The sequence below is a fragment of the Gekko japonicus genome, unplaced genomic scaffold (assembly GCF_001447785.1).
Source record: "Gekko japonicus isolate JY-2015 unplaced genomic scaffold, Gekko_japonicus_V1.1 scaffold195, whole genome shotgun sequence".
Lineage (NCBI taxonomy): Eukaryota > Metazoa > Chordata > Lepidosauria > Squamata > Gekkonidae > Gekko > Gekko japonicus.
The window spans coordinates 141,851-162,576 of record NW_015163099.1 but is presented as its reverse complement, the minus strand read 5'-3'; the positions used below and the strand labels follow the sequence as shown (position 1 = coordinate 162,576).

Genomic DNA, 20,726 nt, shown 5'->3' with positions numbered 1-20,726 from the left:
TCTCCTACCCCCAGAAGAGTATGGGGGGCATTGGGGTCTGCTGCAGAAGGGGGAAGTCATGATCCACAGACAAAAGTCTTCCACCCACAGAAATTGTAGGCAGTATCCAAGCTTAGTCATACATACATTCACTAATGTTCCAGCTAGTCCCGCATCCTGTCTCGCACAGTGGCCAACCAATTCCTCTGGAGGGACAGCAACAGAGCATAGAGGCCGAGGCCTTCCCCTGGAGTTCCCTCCTGGCTCTGGAATTCAGAGGTTTAGTGTCTCTGAATGTGGAGGTTCCCTTCGGCTAGTAGCCATTGATAGACTTATGCTCCATGAATCTATCTGACTCCCCTTTTTAAGCTGTTTATTCCTATGGCCATCACTACAGCCTCCACTTTAATCACTTTCTGAGTAAAGTACCATGTATTTGTGTTGTGAGAGATTTATCAGCACAAGAAAGGCACAGCCCTTTGGTCCATCTTTGCAGAAGTCCAGTTCAACAATGGGAGAGAGGTGGACCAGAGGAGCCAAGCTCCTCTGCTGCACACACACCCTTAAAGAGACCATCTCCGTTGCAAGCCCCAGCCACCTGTCAGTGGGAAGGGGGTCATCGTGCATCAGGTCCGTGGGCACCCCACAGTGGCGTTCCACACACAGAGCGCACAAGCCTCAGAGGGTGACAGTGGGCATGAGTGTGGATGTGAGGGTGTCCCCTGCTCACTGCTGGCTGTGGCATCCAGCAGGGGGTGTGGGGGTGCCAAGGGCCCCCACAGAGACTCAGATGGGTCCCCCAGCAGTCTCTTGATGCACTCCTGTCTTGCTATGGCAAGAATCCCCTCCAGGTGCCTGGCAGCCACCATTACAAATGCTACCAGCCCCTTCATCCATTGCTGGCCCCTGGAAAAGCCTTCCCACCACTCACAGCAGCCTTCCAGCTCCTTCGCTCAAGATCCATTGCTGGCCCCTGGCACAGCAGCCTTCCAGCTCCTTCGCTCAATTGCCACCTTCATGGAGGAAAGGGTGAGTGGGATGGGCTGTGCTGGACATGGTCCGCATGCCTGACAACCTGGCAAGGGGCCAGAATCCCCTCCCTCCTTTGGGCCACCAGCAGCTGCGACACCTGGCCCAGGAACAGCTGTCCTGCTACTGCCGCCTGGCCCCCTCTGTCTTCCAGGACAGGGCCACTGCCATCTGAAGAAGTTGAGTCCGCCCTCTGTGTCGCTTCCTCCTCAGGCACCAGGGACGGAGACCCTGTGATAAACAGCGACCGCAGCCCTTTTAATACAACCCAAGACTGATTTTGCCTTTTTTACCACCACATTACACTCACTGGTCATATTTAGTTTACAGTCCACCCTTACCCCAAGATCTCTTTCGCATACACTACTCCCAATAAACGTATCCCCCATCCAGTATTTGTGCTTGACATTTTTGTGGCCCAGATGCAAAAGCCGCTCAGAGATCAGGAGCGTGGCCAAAGTAGGGGAATTTGCTGATTGGGTATGCACTTAGTCGATATCCTCAGCTGCTTGGAGTGTGTGACCGCACCTGTGGCAGTGTAAACTGCCCTTATACCAATGTAACTCTGAGTTATGCCGGTATAGAGGTCATTCGGGTCCCTATTCTGATTCCACCACCACCCCCTTAGGATTGCTCTGCAAATCTAGGAAACAGTATTCTAATTGTTTCATGTATGCTTTTGGACAAGTATAAATTTGCATAAATTCTTCATACCAAATTTTATCAAAAGAGTTTTGGCACGTTTTATGTTGTAAAATTTGTTCTTTAGCTTGTCTGATCTTTTTAAAGGTATGTTCGAGAAGGTTCCACCTAACCTGTACATTCATCTCCTTTTCTGTTTCTATTTTACAGGTATTTTTTTCTCGTGGGATATTTTCACATTAGCAAAGCAGTTATTTAATTTGAGCTGTTTTGTTTTGGATTCATTTTCTTTGTTGATTAACTTAGCTATTTCAATCAGCATTAATTAATATCTTAATACTGCATTTTAATCTTTGTCCTCCATGCAGTTATTTTTGGAATCAAATTTTCAGCTTTGCATTCCAACTTCGTATTGCTTTAATCTACAGTCTTCCAATATATATTTTATTGCAGTCAATCGGTGAGCAATAGCTGGCAAACAGTTGCTAACCATGTAAAAACACCACCTTACACTGTGAGAGGTCTTCGACCAAATACGATCTACTTATTTATGGTGAGAGCTATCAACTCACAAGGTTTGAGTGACCCCAGCACCATGTCAGATCCTGTCCGAACCCAAGGTAATGTCTTTTGATTATTCAGGATTACACTTAATGTAGCAAAATTCCAGAAATCTCTCTTTGTGACTCTACTGTCATTCCTTCACACTCTAGCATGCCTAAGAAAACAGACCCCAAACTGGCTACAGAGCTATACAAATAGATGACTAAATCCTCCCAACTTACCACTGACAGAAGTGGATTGTTCCATACTTTCCCTTTGTCCCAGCAGCCCCTTGTGACCTCCAAGTGGGCTGTGCTGGTGATTGGGGGGGGGGGCATATGACCAAAAAACCATCTGAGATGGGGGGGCTGCTGTGAGGAAGGCAATCAGTTGATATCACCTGTCCTCCCTCTTGTACCAGCAGAAAGGTGGTAGGATCCATTCCAGAGAAACTAGAGGTGAGAAGTTCTCACAATGAAAAGAAGGGGTTGATATAATCAGTCTACAAAGATTTGTATTGGTACTGACACTATAAAACATTGACAAATGATCTGGAATAAGATAACCAGCTTATGAGTGACACAAAATTATATAGTGTACCAAACTCAATGAATGGGAAAATAAATGGTAAATGAAATACAATGTAAACTAGTACACACTGGGGTATTAGTATAAGTGACTTTCACTGGAGACTTTACACATTGGAGCAGGAAAAAAATCCTAACTTTGCATATACAATGATATTACACTATCCTGAGGGAACAGTGAGAGGGCAATAAAGAGCTTTTGCAGGGAGGGATCTGTGGTAAAAAAAAAAGGCCTCCATTCCTGAGTGACCTCACCTCACCATTCCGTTGTTAGACATGATGCATGGCACCCTTGCTGTCTACATATGCCCACTTGAACCAGGTCCTTCCAAAAAACAACTGTGAAAAAAATAGGTTCTTGCAGCTTTGGAGGGAGACTGTGTAGCCCACCTGATGGTCTTGACAAATGGATTGAGCAACAGTACTCTGAGATATACTGGTATGCTGTTGTCCCATAGATGCACAATGGCTAATGCACAAGCCTGTATAAAATCTACAAATTTGGGAATGCAGTTATATGGCCATTTTTCATCCCTGGTATAATGGATTTATGTGTTAAGATCAGTTTGCGCATAAATAGTGCATTTTCTAGTTCAGTGTTGTTAGCCAAATCACTTCATTTATTAATAAAATGGGAGAATTTGAATATTAAATGGCAATGGCTTTAATAAAGGGAGCAATAACCTGTATATACCAGAGTCCAATTTATCAAGATCCCCAAAAATAGACACAGAGGCTAGATCTCAAATAGAATGATTTCTTTTACTCAGGGGTCATTTTGTAGAAAAAGAGGTGCAGGAGCTCATTAGCATAACTCATTAGCATATGCCACACCCCCTGACATCACCGGAGGTTTGTCAGAAGGCAACACCCACCGCTCAGGCTCCACCCCAAAAATCTCCAGGTATTTCCCAACTCAGAGCTGGCGAGCCTACCTGATGGCACACATGGGGGAAAACAAACCACCCTTGTCAGGTAAAGTGGGGGGAAACCAGGATACCAGGTCAATACATTTTTATTCTCCTTGGCACTGATGGCTGAGCTGCTTTTAGTGTTCCTTTTCTATTTGACTGGCAGCCTTCCTTTCTGTTATAGTTGACTGTGGGTTTTATATCATTGCCATTTAGTGTTATTTTTCTCAGCCACAACAAGGTCACTTTCAGAGAGGCCCGACTGAGGGGAGGGCTGCTGGGAGCAGGGGAGGGGGCTTGCTATATGTCCCCACCCCCTGGCATCTTCACTGCCAGAGCATTGCTCCGGTGAGCTCTGGCAGGAAATAAGGCCTGCTTTTACTAATAATTCTCACACACTTACAACTTAAAAACAATCACACAATCAATACAGAGCTAAGAATCTTAGATAGAAAAGGTACAGCGACAGTTGCATTAGCAAGGGGGTATCGTTGTCTTGGATGATACTATACCTGTCCAATGTGATGAGGCTATCGTGCAGCAAAAATATGGGAAATACTAGGGAAGGGGTCGTGTGTTGGCCAGCAGCACACATGAGAGACTACAGACAGTGCTACAAATGGAGTCAGCAAGATAGGGTGGGGTCAGGTAGGTAGGAAGTGAGAGAGCAATGGGCAGATGCTCTTCTTATATACCCTAGAAGTGGCTTGGGGTCGTCACCTAATCCCCACCAAATCACGTAATCCCCAGGAATTCTAGAAAAACCCAGTTACTAATGGTCAGGAGAATAGGATTAATGGTTGGGCAATTGCAAAAACATTCAACAAATGGTGACACCTTTAGAAAGACAAAGGAAAGAAAAGAGCAGTAATGTTCTGGCTCCATGGATGGTCGTTAGTTGTAATGGCCCAATGATCAGCAGCTGCGTTATGAGAATGGGCAGTGGATGGACGTGCCAGCTGCTTAATCCACTGATGTCGTAATTCCTTTTGTTTTACAATGGAGAGTATGTGCAGCATCTGTAAAGGTGGGGGGGGGAGGTGCCTGCGTGCTGGAGAAGAAGTCCTTCTATGGATTCTTTGCAGGAACATTCAGGCTTCTTGTGTAAAGGTTGGCTTCTTCATAGGTAACTGCTGCTGGCTGCTGCATGCTTGTGGTGTCAGGGAGGTTGGTTTGCCTCCTGCAGGGATGCTGGGATGAAAGGCCTCGGGTATGTCCATGGGCGAGGCTTCCCTCAGCTGAGCATGTGTCTACAGTCTGGGAGGTTGGCACCACCATCAGGCTACCGCACAGTCTAATCCCTGGCACACTTATTATACAGTCCAACTTACAGTTACGGTCCATAACCTTATAGATGCCGCATAATGCTCTTGCAGGGCAACAGTTTACAGTTCTAAGGTTCCGAGCTTCTGTTCACAGGATTAGAAGGAACCATTCCCCTTGAATGTAGAGTTTATGATAACCTAGTTCTTCCCCTATTCTTTGTCTCTGAAATGATACTCCTGAAATGTGTGCATATTATCCACTGCTGATGCCTATACTTTTAAAGCTGGTTATTCTTATAGCCTTTGGCCAAGAAAGGATTTGTGTTTCATTTGCACGAACATCTCCAGAAAACATCTGAAGGAAAGAAAGAAAGGATAGAAGATATCTGGTCACATTGCTGTCTAATTATTTATACCATGAAGTACCAATCTGGTCATCTGTTTATTTATTTATTTATTTATTTTTGAGTATGAAAAATTAATATTACATTCAATCAGTTAAAGTAGGGTAAACATCTATTTATGATGTCTGAGATATGGGTAGGCTTTCTAGTAACCTTAGCAAAAGACTTTTCCGGCTCCCATTACGTTTCCTTGTGTCCCAATGAGGGTAAGTGGACACCCTGTCTTTTTCTGTGAACAATATGACATTGAAAGCCCCATCAGAAGATCAGACAAGTAATAGAAAGGCCATAAAATAGTCAGTTAATAGTAGATACAATTTCCTGCCCCATTATAATTATGTCACCAGGATCCATGCAAAATCCATGCTGAAGTCCTTACTGCGTGCTGCAGCAAATGCTGCAACATGAGAGGGAGTGACATAGAAGTCTACACAGTGGAGACATCCAGTTCTTTCTTCTGGTGAAGTGCCTCAAATTACTGCTATCCATTCAGGAAATCTGAGGAAATAGAGACAACAGTCTACTGTGCCTCCTGTAGAAGAAGAAGAAGATATTGGATTTATACCCCACCCTTCACTTGGAGTCTCAGAGTGGCTTACAAACTCCTTTCCCTTCCCTTCCCCACAACAGACACCCTGTGAGGTGGGTGGGGCTGAGAGAACTCTTACACAAACTGCTCTTTTTCAAGGACAGCTGTGCCAGAGCTTGTGACTGACCCAAGGTCACATCAGCAGGTGCAAGTGGAGGAGTGGGGAATCAAACCCAGTTCTCCCAGATTAGAGTCCGCACACTTAACCACTACACCAAACTAGTCCACTGAGAGCCTTTATGTTGCTAATACCATCCAGCTCTTCAAGAAGGGACTACACTTTGTGGAAATACGTCAGATTTATTCTCTTTACCTGACAGATTGACAAAAGATTTTACTTCATTAAAACAGTTCTTTGCTTTGCTTTCAGTGCGTGTTGGTGGTTTCTGTTTTCTCAAGCTTCCTACCAGGCATGTGTGCTCCGGCATGTATAACATTGACAGCCTTTGTAGTATCCTACAGCTTAGAGAAATTAAATAATAAATCGAAATGACACGTAGCACAATATTTTGATATAACTTCAAATGTGCTCACATTCAATACAGCCTCACAAAGAAATCTGGCACACAAAGAAAGCTGTCTATTTACACTAGCCATTACAAGGGGAAGAATCAGCTACAGGTACTGATTTATTATATCAACTGGGGAAAAACACACACACATGCATGGCTTTCTCAAGAGGAAAATGAAATTTTCAATCTGTATACTGAAAATTTATGAACTTTTAAACATTCTTAAATGAATTTTGTCAAAGAGGTTCCAGAAATCTGTTCAAGCACATTCTCCCAGAAAAAAAAGCTGTGTGTGTATGCACACACACACCCACGGGCTTTATTCAAAGAACTATAGAAAAGCCCATTGTATATTGTGAAGTTTTTTACATTAATATTACATAGAGAGTGAATAAAACTATACACCTTGTTTGAGTAAATAAAGGTCCATAACTAGTCAGCATGGTGTTGTCATCCACACTACAACCCTGTGGTCCACAGTCCCTTTTCATCCAACTCCTGAGCTCCACCCCAGAGCGCTCCTGGTGTGCCTTGGTAGCCATCAGCAGCAGTTGGCTTCCCCAGCTTCCCCACTGCATTTCCTGTGCTGCTGAGCCACTCATAGTAGGCTGTAGGAACTGGGAGGTTAAGCAACTGGCACATTGTTGCTAGAGTCAGAATAGCAGTGGAGGGAAAAAATGGTGCAGACCCTGTCCCTGCTGTGGTCTAGCTCACAAAATAATTTCTTGATATGCCCAAAAATTTGGTCACTCCTGAGTTAGAGGATCAGACTAGGATCTTGGAGAATCTGGTTCAAATGCCTACTCCACCATGGAAACTCGCTGGATGAACGTGGGCTAGCCACTCTCAGCCTAATCTATTTCACAGGGTTATCATGAGGGGAGAAATGGATAAGGGAAGAACTGTGTATGTTGCCATTAGTTCCCTGGATAAAGTGTGGGATAAAAGTGCACTAAATTACATCAGCAATCATAATCCATCAGCAATCATATGTCATTTTCTGGCTTCTTCTGGTCAAACAGCGTATTGGCATTGAAGGTGGTATGCCAGGTCCCTTTCCTTAGCCATAAAGCTTTGGGCAGGAGGAAGAAGAAGAAACTGCTACTTACATGTGTTGTTCCTCTGTTGTTGCACCAAAAATGCACAGAACTGTTTGCTAATGTGTCTGGCCACAGGTGCAGTGCTATAGCTTCCAGGCCTTCCTAATTCTTGTCAAATTCACTTTTATGGTTGAAAGTTAGTACTGCAAATTTCATAAGACCTGTACATCTTTATCTATAGATTCAGGTGAGTAGCTGTGCTGGTCTGAAACAACAGAACATTTAAGTCCAGTGGCACCTTTAAGGCCAACAAAGTTTTATTCTAGGCATAAGCTTTTGTGTGCATGCACACTCCTTCATCTTTATCTATGATAGTAAAAAAAAGATAAATGGTTATTACTGTTAAAATGAAGATCTTCCTTGTATTAACATCCAAAAAGTGCCACCTTTACTTATCTGTACAAGTGTTAGAAGTCTGGAAAAACTGTTATCTAATTTTATTTGGGACAGTAAATTATTGCAAACTACTTTGGCCATTCTGCAGAACAGAACAGAAGCATGACAGAACAGATATGCAGCACTGTGTGTTGAAACGTACTCCTATAAAAATTTTAAATGTGTAAAAATTGTATGATATGGACAGAGCAAAACCATGGTAAAACTCCTATTGTGTCATTTCCTCTGATTTTACCTGAGTAAATATAAAAATCTGGAGATAACATCTAACTTCAGTTCATTTAGAGTTTCAACATTTGAATAAATTTAAGAATATCTTGCGTGTACAGGTTTTACTGACTTTTTATTTTTAATCAGCAGTTTAAAATCATATCTACATCTTCCATATTGGTTAATTATGGAAATGTAAGATTTTAGGATGTCCTCTCTGATGACTTCTGACATTTGATCAAGAAACGAGTGTAGGAAATATTCAGTGGTTTCAGTATTTTCACTTTTGAGATAGTTTTGATCTGGTATCAAGAAATAAAAAAGCCCCTGAGGACTTCTGTAACTGATTTTTGCAGAGTCATTCCAGAGGCGTGTTATATGAAATCTATTCTTAGTTGTCTTCCATTAAGTATCAGTTTTCAACTTTTTAAATTGTGCATGGGGAAAATGCTTGGCAGAACTTCTAATGGAGTTGTGCTGGTATAAAATCTTGGCTAAAGGGTAATACAATTTGTATAGGAGTTATTTTAAATGCACATGCTCACACAGAGGTAGAGAGAGGGAAATTCATATCCCAAAGCTAAATAAAATGCCTGGTAATGTTAGTCATAACTATTGAACATGTAATGTACTCTCTGCCAATTTTTTGCATATATGGTGAAAGTGTCCTGCCATTATGATATGCTAAAGCGAAATTAAATGTCAAGACATGTTTTACTGGGTTAATGAGAGACATAACACTGGATTGGATCCCACATAACATTTCCACAAATGGAAAGGGGGGTAATTTTTACCATGTCCCTCCCTTGCCCCTGCAGATCTCTGGCTTCCCTTTCATTCTGTTGCTGGGAGTTATTTTTCCTTCAGGAGCTGCATTTCAGGGACATTCAGGCCATAGCAGAATGAATAGATTAGGAAGCCATGCTCCACAGGCAGAAAACCTTTCAATCTCCAGCAATTGCCTTTCGGTCTGTGGAAAGTACTCTGTGTGTGTGTGATATTCTCTCTCTCTCTTTCTCTCAGACACACACATACAAACAGAGAGAGAGAATTGTCCTTTTCATCTTACAGCCAAGTGATGAATATTCTTGTGTGAATCAGGTCTTAGAGAGAAGCATCATCTAAGGGATTCCTATTTCTTTGCAAAATTTTGTAAGATCATGTGGGCTGAGGAAAAAGGAAGCACTATGATAATGGTGATGGAACATTGTATCCTGTACCAATAGATGGATGCCACAGAGTTGGTGGTTGTAGTATATGAATATCTTGCTTCTCTGTAAGGTAATCATTAAGGCAAGATGTCTGGAATTGGTTTTGACAAATTAAGGATTATCGACCACTCTGTGTGTAGACCATTTTCTTCCATACAACTTTGAATCCCTTCTGCACACACTATGCTTTGCTGGTTTTCACCATTTATTTGCTCTTATGGTTGCAACTTGTAGTTGAAGGTGAAGGCAGCTTTAATCAAATTTTGATCAAGTTACAGCACATAGAATTTTAGAAAGTGGCAAATCTTTACATTTTGTATCATTTGCTTAAATTAGACCCCAAAACTCCGCCTTGACTGTGCAAGTACATGCCACTTCATGCCACCATCTGATAGCCTAAATGCATTTGAATGACACAGCTTCTTTCCATTAAAAAATATAAGCATATATAAACAACAGGAACCTTAGTGATTTGTTCATAAAAGAAACTGCGCTTTCTTAGTGCTTTGTTACATCCATAGTTACCTGCTGCATTATTTCAAGATAATTTTAGTTTGGTTATTTAAATCAAGATTCTTAAACTTATTGGTCATTGTAATGAATTGATTTTTCTGAGTTACTCTCATTAAGGTAATTCATGTGTCTATGCATGTGTGTTTGACCTGCCAGATATCAGCCCACCAGCGCAAGGAGTGGATCACAGGCAGGTCCAAAAGGAGCTAGGGGATGTCATTGTGCGACTTCATAATCCTGTTGTGCTGACCCCGACCACAGTTCAAGTCACCTGGACGGTAAGGTTTTGGTAAAAAATTTACCTAACAATAAGAACTCAAAGCTTAATTTCTTGTCCTTTCTTCTTGAGGGCTTTATTGTCCTTTCAATTTCTTTTCCCCTCCTAAGTGTTCAGCAGAACTAGTCCATATACTGTCACCTTCCCCAGGCCCAGCAGCTTTGAGATTACTTGGGGGACAGCATTGCTTTTACTAGCAGTTTATTGCACCTTCCTATCTAGATATATATAAAAGGCTAGCCGTGTTCCCAATGACTCACATTCTTCCTGATTGGGCCAGCCTTTCAAGGTCATTTAATTATGTGGGCTGATTGGGCCTTGCTCCATTCTGCATATCATCCTCTCCCCCCCATAGCCAGTCATAACACAGATGTTGTTTGCATATGTGGCCTTATTGACCCTCACCTCCAACATTCTAAACGGTTTGCTGTTGCCGTTGGAAGTCACTGAATGTGTCCTGAGGCAAAATACATCTCCCAATCTTCCCCTAAATGTTCACTGGGGTTGCCAATGTCCCTGTGAGGCCTGGATCATATGACCAACCTCAGTTCTTCTGGAGATAATGGCTGCTGTGAGCAGTGGACTCTATGACATTATAACCTGCTGAGGTCCCTCCCCACCCCAAACCTTGTCATCCCCAGGCTCTACCCCTCAAATCTACAGGTATTTCCCAATCTTGAGTTGGCAACTGTGTAACTGGCCACAGAAGCACTTTCCAGACCCTTGGAACCCAGAAAACATGGCATAGGAGGAGGTGCATAGCTGCCACTGCATAGCCCCAAATCAACATAAGCCAACCTCCAGGCGGCACCTATAGATATCCAGCTATTACAACTGATCTCCAGATGACCAACATCAGTTCTTCTGGAGACAGTGGCTGCTTTGGGCAGTGGACTGTATGACATTGTGCCCTGCTGGGGTTCCTTCCTACCCCAAACCCCACTCTACCCCTCAAATCTGCAGGTATTCCCCACCCAGAGTTGCCAACCCTGTAACTGGCTACAGAACTGCTTTCAAGACTCTTGGAATTCAGAAAACATGGCATCTTCCTTAGCTGCCACTGCATAGCCCCAAACCAACGTAAGTCAGGGGTAGAGGGAACCATACCTGTTACCATGCTGCTCTCCCATACTACCCCCTTGGGGCAGCAAAATGAATTGAGAGAGCCCTGCCTTATAGTTAAACAGAAGGAAATAAACATGGCTTGCCTCCCTCTGTTTTCCCCTTCCCTCTGCCACCCACCAGCGACAGCCAGGACACTTACCTGGAGCTTCTTTCTAGAGCTGGAAGAAACTCTTGATGTTCAGAAAGCAATTACATTATGTTTTCTAGGTAATGTAAATTTCAGAAGAAAATAAGCTTCTAATAATTAAATTATATCCTGATTATTAATTATTTGATCTTTGTGAATTCACAGTCCAGTCTTCATCCAAATGAGATATTAGGTCACAATAGCTACTACCTTGAAGTAGTTGTCAGAGCACTTCCCTATTTACATTGGAACACCTACAAGTGCAAGAAAGATCAAGCGAAGTGAAAACCAGTACACTAGTACTTCCCCCCCCTTTCCCTTATTTTACAATAGTTGCACACCACAATGCATCTTAACTATCTGTTTAGTGTTCACAATAAAGATGTCTTGAAGCATACACAAAAGCATGAATGATATTTACAAGATTCTTCTCTCTGTGTGTGTTCTGCTAGGCGATCAAATTTATACAGTGATATTTTAATACTCCTCTTTCCAAATCAATGCAATGGGTCTTCCCACAAGACTTATTTTACCAGTGACCTTTATAATAACAGGCTGCCTTCCTAGAGGGCATTATCTGATGATCCATGATATTTAGTCCAGTAGTATGTAGATCAATGGCATCAGAGCCATGATCTTCTTGGTATTACCTGCAACTTTTTTGTCAAAACAGTGAAATGAGTAGAGTTAGTGCTGTTAAAGACAAAACTTCAGAACAGAACATTTCTTTTTTCCACTACTTTAGAGAAAGTCTTTATAACCACAGAAGCAGAAAATGTCTAGGCCTCCAAATGAGCAGCCTGCTGTCCTTCAGGCAGTTTCTGTACAGAGAGAAAAGAGCATCACATATAGGAAATCTGAGAACTATTCACTAAGGCAGCACCATACTAGAAGGGGGTTGGGGTTGTTTTTTGTGAAAGATGAATTCTGCTGCAGGGATAGAATCAATGAAAACTGAATTTTTTATGTTGATTTAAGACAAGCAGTAGCTAAATATATCAGGGAAACTATTACAGACATGCAAGAAATAGTATAGCATTATGACATACAGCTATGGCTGTCCTTAAGAATTTGGCATTCCCTTACGAAAACAAAGATTCACATTTAAGCTTTCCCTTATCAGGACCCACGAAATGTCCCCCTCTACGATTGCTCAGAAGGGTTTGTGCAGTGAGACCCCATTCTTCTAATTCTGCAGAACTGCTACAGAGGCAGTGACAGATGACATAAAGTAGTTTGCTGATTGGCTTCCTGGATAGATATCCCTGCAAATAGATGGTTTGGGCTTGATGTAAATGCAAATTTCATTAACCTATAAACTCCATCTTAAGTGGAAGTTCAAGGAATATTATTGTTCTAGCAAGATTTGAAGCCATGAACTCAGCTGAAACACAAGGTTCTTGTCAAGAACAAATGTGTCACCACACAAGGAAATATAGGAAGAAATATGTTAGTGTGAAGTGAGCAGAATCTCTTTTCACCACTTTTTTCACAAAGAAGAAAAGGTCTCTACAAAGCAAAATAACATTTATTATGATTACTAATTCCAATTTATATGCTAGAGAAGAAAAGCAGTGACCCAATACCAACTGAGCCACATGTGATACCCACCAGAGACATGTGAAAATTGCTTCAGGGAGAAAAGGAAGAGAACAGCCACATCAGCTAATTAAAAAGTTCCAAACACCCAGGACAAAACCAATTAATTAACAGGAGTAATCCAGAATAACATCCATGTTATCCCAAGAATGAAGCCAGGACTATTAACTTAACATAAAGGCCCAGTGCATATAGTTGACAAATGCCAGATGAGTAAAGACACTTTGTTTTCACCTTTTGCAATCTGGAATTTGGTTTGGTAGATGATAGGCAAGACTGTTGGCATTCTGATTGCTGGCAAACAACCACCTGCCACTCGTACTTTCTGTTTTCCTTTTAATCCTGTTAACAGTTACATGGAAATTCTATCCTCTCCTCTAAGGCAGAGTTTCCCATTCTTAAATAAATAAATAAACTTCCCAGTTAAATATGGTATTGCACAATAGTTGTTGTAGATTTTCCGGGCTGTATGGCTGCGGTCTTGGCATTGTAGGACCTGACTTTTTACCAGCAGCTGTGACTGGCATCCTCAGAGGTATAACACAGAAACGTGGAGTACTTTGGCCGTGAAAGCGTTCGACAACGTATTGCACAATGTTGATGAAACAAAAGTGTTTTAAAAGATCACCATCAATCAGCAAGTTCATATGTTGCTGGAAAAGTATTACCGTATAACTTCATCTACTGGAATTATGCAGAAAAGATAACTAGAAACCGATTATGATTTTGAAAGGTATTCCCACCAGCGCACTCATGCTTTTAAACAACCATTCCTTTCCCTGTGCCCGACATTCTTCGTTTTACCTACTGCATGCCTTTCATAGACATGATGTTAGCACTGAGAGAAGCAACAATGAAGTGAGCTATTTAAGAAGAAGAAGAAGAAGAAGAAGAGATTGGATTTATACCCTGCCCTTCACTACCCAAAGGTGTCTCAGAGCGGCTTACAAACTCCTTTCCCTTCCCCTCCCCACAACAGACACCCTGTGAGGTAGGTGGGGCTGAGAGAACTCTTGACAGAAACTGTTCTTTTTCAAGAACAGCTTTGCCAGAGTTATGGCTTGCCCAAGATCATCCAGCCAAGTGCAAGTGGAGGAGTGGGGAATCAAACCTGGTTCTCCCAGATTAGAGTCTGCACACTTAACCACTACACCAAACTGGCGCTCCAAAAAGTTGATCTGGCATGTAGTATCGCTGATGTTTTGTTGTTATATGTATATGTTCATACAGGGACTATTGAGAATGTACTAAGGCTACATTCAGATAGTACACATATAACCATGGTTGACAAAGAAGTTATGCAACTCAAGCTTGTTACTGGATTCACACATGTTTCTTCATCCTTGCTCCTGTCTTGAGGAGGATCATATTTGAAAATCTCTGATCTTCTTCGTGGTCTCTGTGCATCATACCTCTGGGTTATAGTGTGCCTGCGCCGACCCCGATCAGTATTTTGGAAAGCAAAAGGGATTTTTCGCACCCACTCCCCAGTCACGTGCTGGGCTCCACTGCGCATGACTAGGGGGAGGGCACAAGGATCCCGCCAGTTCTCTTCTGACCGCCGCACTGGTAGGACCTCTACGCCTCGGTCAGTAAAGTTTATTGGCTTTAGGCCTTCTTTCTCTTCTTACCTCAATTAGTTAAGGAAAGTGATTTAGTTAGTTAGTTTTTTCAGTTTGGACTATCTCCGCCTCCGCAGAGACACTCTCTCCCCCTCCCTCTGGCCTATGGCTGTGAGGTGGGGTTTCTTTAAATGGTGCTGGACTTGTGGAAGAAAAATTGCCCCCTCTGACGGACACTCTCTTTGTCTTCTGTGCCTCGGGGAATCGCACCGTGTTGACTCTTGCTCCCACTGTTCCAAGTTCTCCAAACAGACCAGGAAGAATCGGGCAGTGAGACTCGGTGTGGCGCTAATGGAAGCAGCACTGTCGCCGGTGGCGTCTTCCTCACAAGACATGTCTTAATGTCTCCAAACACTTGCTGGACTCCACAGCTAAGACCCTCACATCGTCAGTCGCTTTACATCGGCATGCATGGTTACGCTCTTTGGCCTTATAGCCAGATACCAAAACCGTTGTTGAAGATCTTCTCTTTGAAGGTGATGGCCTCTTCAGCTCCACCACAGACACTATGCTTCAAGAGCTGGACAAGATCACTGTAGTGTATGCTAACCACCACCGGAGGCCAGCAATCAGCCAGAGCTTGGCTCTGGAAGAACAATAGGGACTAGGCTCCTAGTCCCTCCACTGGCATTTCGCCCCAACTAATCCATCGACTCTGTTTAGGAGCTGGATTTGACTCAGATACTGTGATCTCCGGTATCAAGAGCCTTCATTGGGAATGAGGGACCCATTCCTAAACAGAGTCTTTGACTCCAGCTCCATTCCGTCATTCCCTACTCGTTTAACCCCCTACCTTTCAGCTTGGAGGCTCATCACGTCGGACCGCTGGGTCCTTTCCATCAGTGAATCAGGATACCTTATAGAGTTCTCCCACGTCCCTACAACTGCTCACGTTGTCATCATACCTCCTTCTGTTGTCTTCTTACAGGAGGTTCAATCCCTTCTCCAAAAAGATGCTATAGAGCCAGTACCATTAGCCCAACATCACACGGACTTCTACTCTCGTTACTTCAGGGTACCGAAAAAGGACGGAGGCCTCCGTCAATTCCCAGAAACGAAAGAGCTACTGCCTTTGACGCCAATCCACCAGATTCATTTTCTGAACCTTCAGACCTCTCCAGCTCTTCCAATTCCCAATCGGGCGAGGAAAGTCCACACCCACCATTGCAACCGTCCCCACCGCAACAGGTCGAGGACGATCTACCCATTTCCCCATCAGAGGATGTCAAATCTTATGGGGACTTTGTCAAATGTATGGCTGATAAATTGGCTTTGTCCACCACCCAGCCGCCACCGATTGTCATGGACATCAACATCGTCCATATGGACACCTCAGCATCGGTCACCCTCCCCATGACCTCGGTCCTCCTAAAAACAGCCAAGGATCCCTGGTCTCATCCTTCTTCCATCCCGGTTTCCAATAAAAGACTGGATCACATGTACAAGATCCAGACGTCGGGAGTTGAATTCCTCTTCACCCATCCTCCCTGCCACGAGAGTGCAGTTTATAGGAGCTATTCTGGACTCTGTCGTATGCAAAGGCTTCCTCCCTCCGCAGAGAGCAGAAGACATTGTTGATCTAGTGAATCGCTTATGCAATACGGGAATGGCCACTGTAAAGCAAGTCCAGCGGTTGGTGGGCTTGATGGCAGCTACCACCAATGTCATTGTCTGTGCCAGACTACACATGTGACCATTGCAGCTGTGGTTTTGTCAGGAGGTTCTGCCCACAGCGTCATCCCCAATCCCTCCATCTAGTCATCCCACAGCCTGTCCTGCACTCCCTACTCTGGTGGACGGACCCTGCGAATCTTCTAGCGGGAGCTCCATTCCACTCACCCAAGACTATGCTCACGATAACCACAGACGCGTCCCTTTGGGGATGGGGCACACATCTCAAAGGACTTTGTGTCGGGGCTTGTTGCGAATCCCAAGTAGCCCACCACCACATCAACTCCCTAGAACTGCTGGCAGTGCAGTACGCACTCAGGTCCTTTCGACACCTTGTGACTCGGCAGGTAATCACTGTCCTCAAGGACAACATCACGGCCCTCTGCCATATCAACAGACAGGGAGGCACGGTATCCAGGGGACTATGTCGGAAATATGGGAAGACTGTCTGTCGTGGAGCATATCCCTGAAAGCCGCCCATCTCCCAGGGACTCTGAACGTCTACGCAGACTTCCTGAGCGGGGTGGTGCATTGGATCACGAATGGGAGATCAACTGGCAATACCTCCAGTCGATCTTTCACCAATGGGGCCACCCAGAGATGGACGCGTTTGCTACACGCCACAACAGGAAATGTCATCTGTTCTGTTCAAGAGCGGGGATTGATCCCCTGTCTCTAGGCGATGGTCTCCTTGTCCCGTGGTCACGCATGTATGTTTTCCTCTTCTCTCCGATTCCACTAATCTCCAGAGTATTAGTCAAAATAATGCAGGAGAAACCTCTTTGCCTTTTAGTGACTCAATGGTGGCCCTGGCAACATTGGTTCCCCATTCTGTTCCATCTCTCCAAGTGCTCCTTCATACATTTTCCTCCAGTCGCAGATCTCCTCCTTGCAGGGAAGGGGCAGATTCTGCATCACAACATGCAGCTTCTTAAGCTCATGGCTTGGAGGATCCTCTTCTGAAGTTCAAAGACAGGATAGACCATGTCATACTGAACTGTCGTAAGCCATCCACTCGAGCTTCCTATGAAGGGAAGTGGAGAAAATTCTTGCCCCACCTTACGGCGTTCGGATTGCCAACACCCCCATCTGATCTGATGGCAATTTTTGGCTTTCTATTGTCCCGTTTGGACTTGGGCCTTACTTGTACCTCGTTGAAGGTCTATTTGGCCGCAATTTTGGCCAATCACCCACCAATTGATGGTTACTCCATTTTCTCCCACCCGCAGGCCAAAACGTTTCTTAAGAGCCTTACCCACCTTTTTTCTCCGTCGCATGGCCCTACACTGGCATGGAACCTGCCCATGGTGCTTACGGGACTTGCAGACAAGACTTTCGAGCTGATGGCTACTTGTAGCATGCAGCTCCTGTTGTGGAAGACAGCCTTTTTAATTGCAGTCACCTTTGCCAGGAGGATGAGTGAGCTGTCGGCACTCCATTGTGACCTCCCCCTTATTTGAGTTTCCGTCACAATGGCTTGTAGCTTGCATCTCTTGTCATGGAAGATAGCCTTTTTAATTGCAGTCACCTCCACCAGGAGGATGAGCAAACTGTCGGCGCTCCATTGTGACCCCCCATATTTGAGTTTCCGTCATAATGGGGTCACGTTGGCTCCAGATGTTTCTTTTTTACCGAAAGTTGTTTCTGAGTTTCACTTACAAGCGGACATTGTCCTCCCAGCGTTCTTCCCATCCCCTTCAAACGAGGAAGAACGTCAGCTTCACTCGCTGGATGTCAAAAAAGCGCTACTTTTTTACCTGAGTTGAACGAGGCCCCTTAGAAAGTCACAGGCCTTGTTCGTCTCTTATGCTTTACCCTCCCAAGGGAAGAAGCTGTCGTCCCAACGCCTATCCAAATGGATTGTGGAGACTATTAAACTGTGCTACACGTTAGCAAAGAAGTCACTTCTGGGGTTGCTAAGGGCACATTCCACCCGGGCAGTGGCCACATCCACAGCCTTCCTGCGAAGTGCGTCACTAGAAGATATCGGCAATGCAGCGACCTGAGCCACGTCTCACACGTATGTGAAGCACTACACCCTTGATGTGTGCATTCACCAGCGTTCAGCAGTAGGTCAGTCAGTGTTGCAGGCGGCGCAGAATTAGGACCTCAGCTCCCTCCTCCAGGTAGGCATGTATTGCTTGCTAGTCTCCCAGAGGTGTGATGAACAGAGACCACGAAAAAGATAAACAGGTTGCTTACCTGTAACTGATGATCTTTGAGTGGTCATCTGTGCATTCACACCACCCGCCCTCCTTCCCCTCTGTTTTCGGTCCTTTCCTTTCTTTGGAGTTTGAGGGCAGCGGTCAGAAGGAACTGGCAGGATCCTTGTGCCCTCCCCCTAGTCATGCGCAGTGGAGCCCGGCATGTGACTGGGAAGCGGGTGCCAAAAATCCCTTTTGCTTTCCAAAATACCAATCGAGGTCGGCGCAGGTGCACTATAACCCAGAGGTGTGAATGCACAGATGACCACTCGAAGATCATCAGTTACAGGTAAGCAACCTGTTTTTTGCTCACGACATATGAGAGCAAATGTGAAGATTAGCCTAGGTTAGGTTTCCCAAACTAACTGGGATTTTAAACCAGAATTTTATCCAGAATTAGAATCCCAGGGAGTGGGGGAGGCTTGTTTTCATAAATCATGGGTAAAAAGTTCTTAACTGTGATTTTCTGCATGAGGTGTGAGGCACAGGCACAATGCCAATGACAAGCTGGATCTGTGCATATTTAACTGCAATTAGCTGTGATGTTTCAATGCAACCTAAGTATTATGTTTGTTAACAGTTATGGTTTTGGATCTCTTTCGGTTATATATGGGATGCTTGCATAAACTAGCCTGCTTATGGCTACTTACCCATCAACATAAACAGGAGTGCTTTCTTATAGTATGCTGTGAATTAAAAGATTATTCCCACCCCTAGTGGTTAGAGTGTCGGACTAGGATCTGAGAAACCCAGGTTCAAATCCTTACTCTTACTGGGTGACTTTGGGCTAATCACACACTCAGACCAAACTACCTCACAGGGTTGTTGTGAGGATGAAATGGAAGAGAGGAGAAATAAGTAAGCCACTTTCTTTTCCTACTGCTGTCAAGTCGTAGCCAACTTATGGTGACATGTACAATTGCTAGCATAGTTCCTCTTCAATAAGTTCCTCTTCAATAAGTAAAAATTAAAATCAGACACATTTATATCCATCATGCAACAGTATTCACTTGATTAGGAGACAGCCAGAGGTCGTTTGGGGGGGAACGCAGGGGATTGCCGTTCCCCCGGGGTGAGGTGCGGGGGGCGGGGCACACGACGAAGCCCCGCCCCCTGCTTCCTTCCACCCGAGACGCCAAGAGGGCGAAGCGCCGCCGTGGCCATTGCTGCTTTCACCGCGCAGGAGACAGGCAGCAGGGGCTCTCCGTGACCCGCGTCCCTCACTCCTCTGCCGCGTGCCCCCTCTCGCCACCCGCCCTCTCCGCACTGGCTATTCCGGGCGGGCTTTTCTGAGCCGGAGGATTCCCACTAGCGTCGTCATCCTCCTCCTAGGGACGGCGGTGGAATTCACTCGAGGACGTGGGAAGGGAAAGGCGGGGAGCGAGCTGGCCTGTGCGGGGCTGAAAGCCCTTTGCCAGCTGCAGCCCTGGCCGGACACCCTGACCTAGCACGAAGCCTCGTGACACCCAGCGAGGAAAAAGACTCTCCGCCCCGGCCCTCTGGAGGATCGTGCCACGCAGGTGGTCGTGACAGGGGGGAAGCCGCTCTCACGCCCAGTCTCGACAACCCCCACCGCCTCCGTGGCAGCGGCGTGTCCTGGAAGGGCGCAGGGAGGGAAACCTCCCGCGCTGTAGTGCCGCATGCGGACTTCATCCCGCCAGTCTGGGCTTTGCACGCCTTGAGGAAGACGTTTGCGCTTCCATGAGGGTGATTGATGCCCATTCTTCCCGAGTGGCTGGCGGCGCTTCAGGCAAATGAACGCTGCTTGCTGGCCGCCCAGCTGCGGCTTCTCCGTATAGACTTCTGGACTCGTCCTCCCCGGCTAACCCGCGAGAGTCTCTGGAGGGCTCCGGGATGAAAGTGGGCGTCGCTGGGAACCGCAGATCGTCGGGGCGGGGCGGCATTTGGGGCTGCCGCGGCTGGATCCGTTGGTTGCTGGTGTGGATTTTGGCTTCCGTTGACCTACGGAACCGTGCTTTAAATGGCAGTGGATCGGAGCAGGTGGGGCAGTGCTCCTGCCAGGAAGTCACTGGGGGGGGAATAACAGAGCCCCAACCTAAGTAAGTTTACAGGGTGTCACGCTCCGGGTCGACCCCGGGTCCTGAGAAGCCGGTCGCCGTATTTGAAAGGAGGATTTCTAAAGGAAACAAGCACCTCAGATGCGAAAGGGCAGGGTGTTGTGCCACACTCCTAGTCCTTTCTCAAAGTAA

General features: G+C 45.2%; 1 protein-coding gene across 1 annotated transcript in view; it reads left to right on the top strand.

The window, feature by feature from the left end:
* Window positions 1–20,726, top strand: part of ROBO2 (roundabout guidance receptor 2) — a 714,921-nt gene that overhangs the window by 575,197 nt on the left and 118,998 nt on the right. The window contains exons 13-14 of the mRNA XM_015406679.1: window positions 2,104–2,270; window positions 10,048–10,169. Coding sequence (XP_015262165.1) covers window positions 2,104–2,270; window positions 10,048–10,169 — 289 coding nt within the window. The remainder of the gene's footprint in view (window positions 1–2,103; window positions 2,271–10,047; window positions 10,170–20,726) is intronic.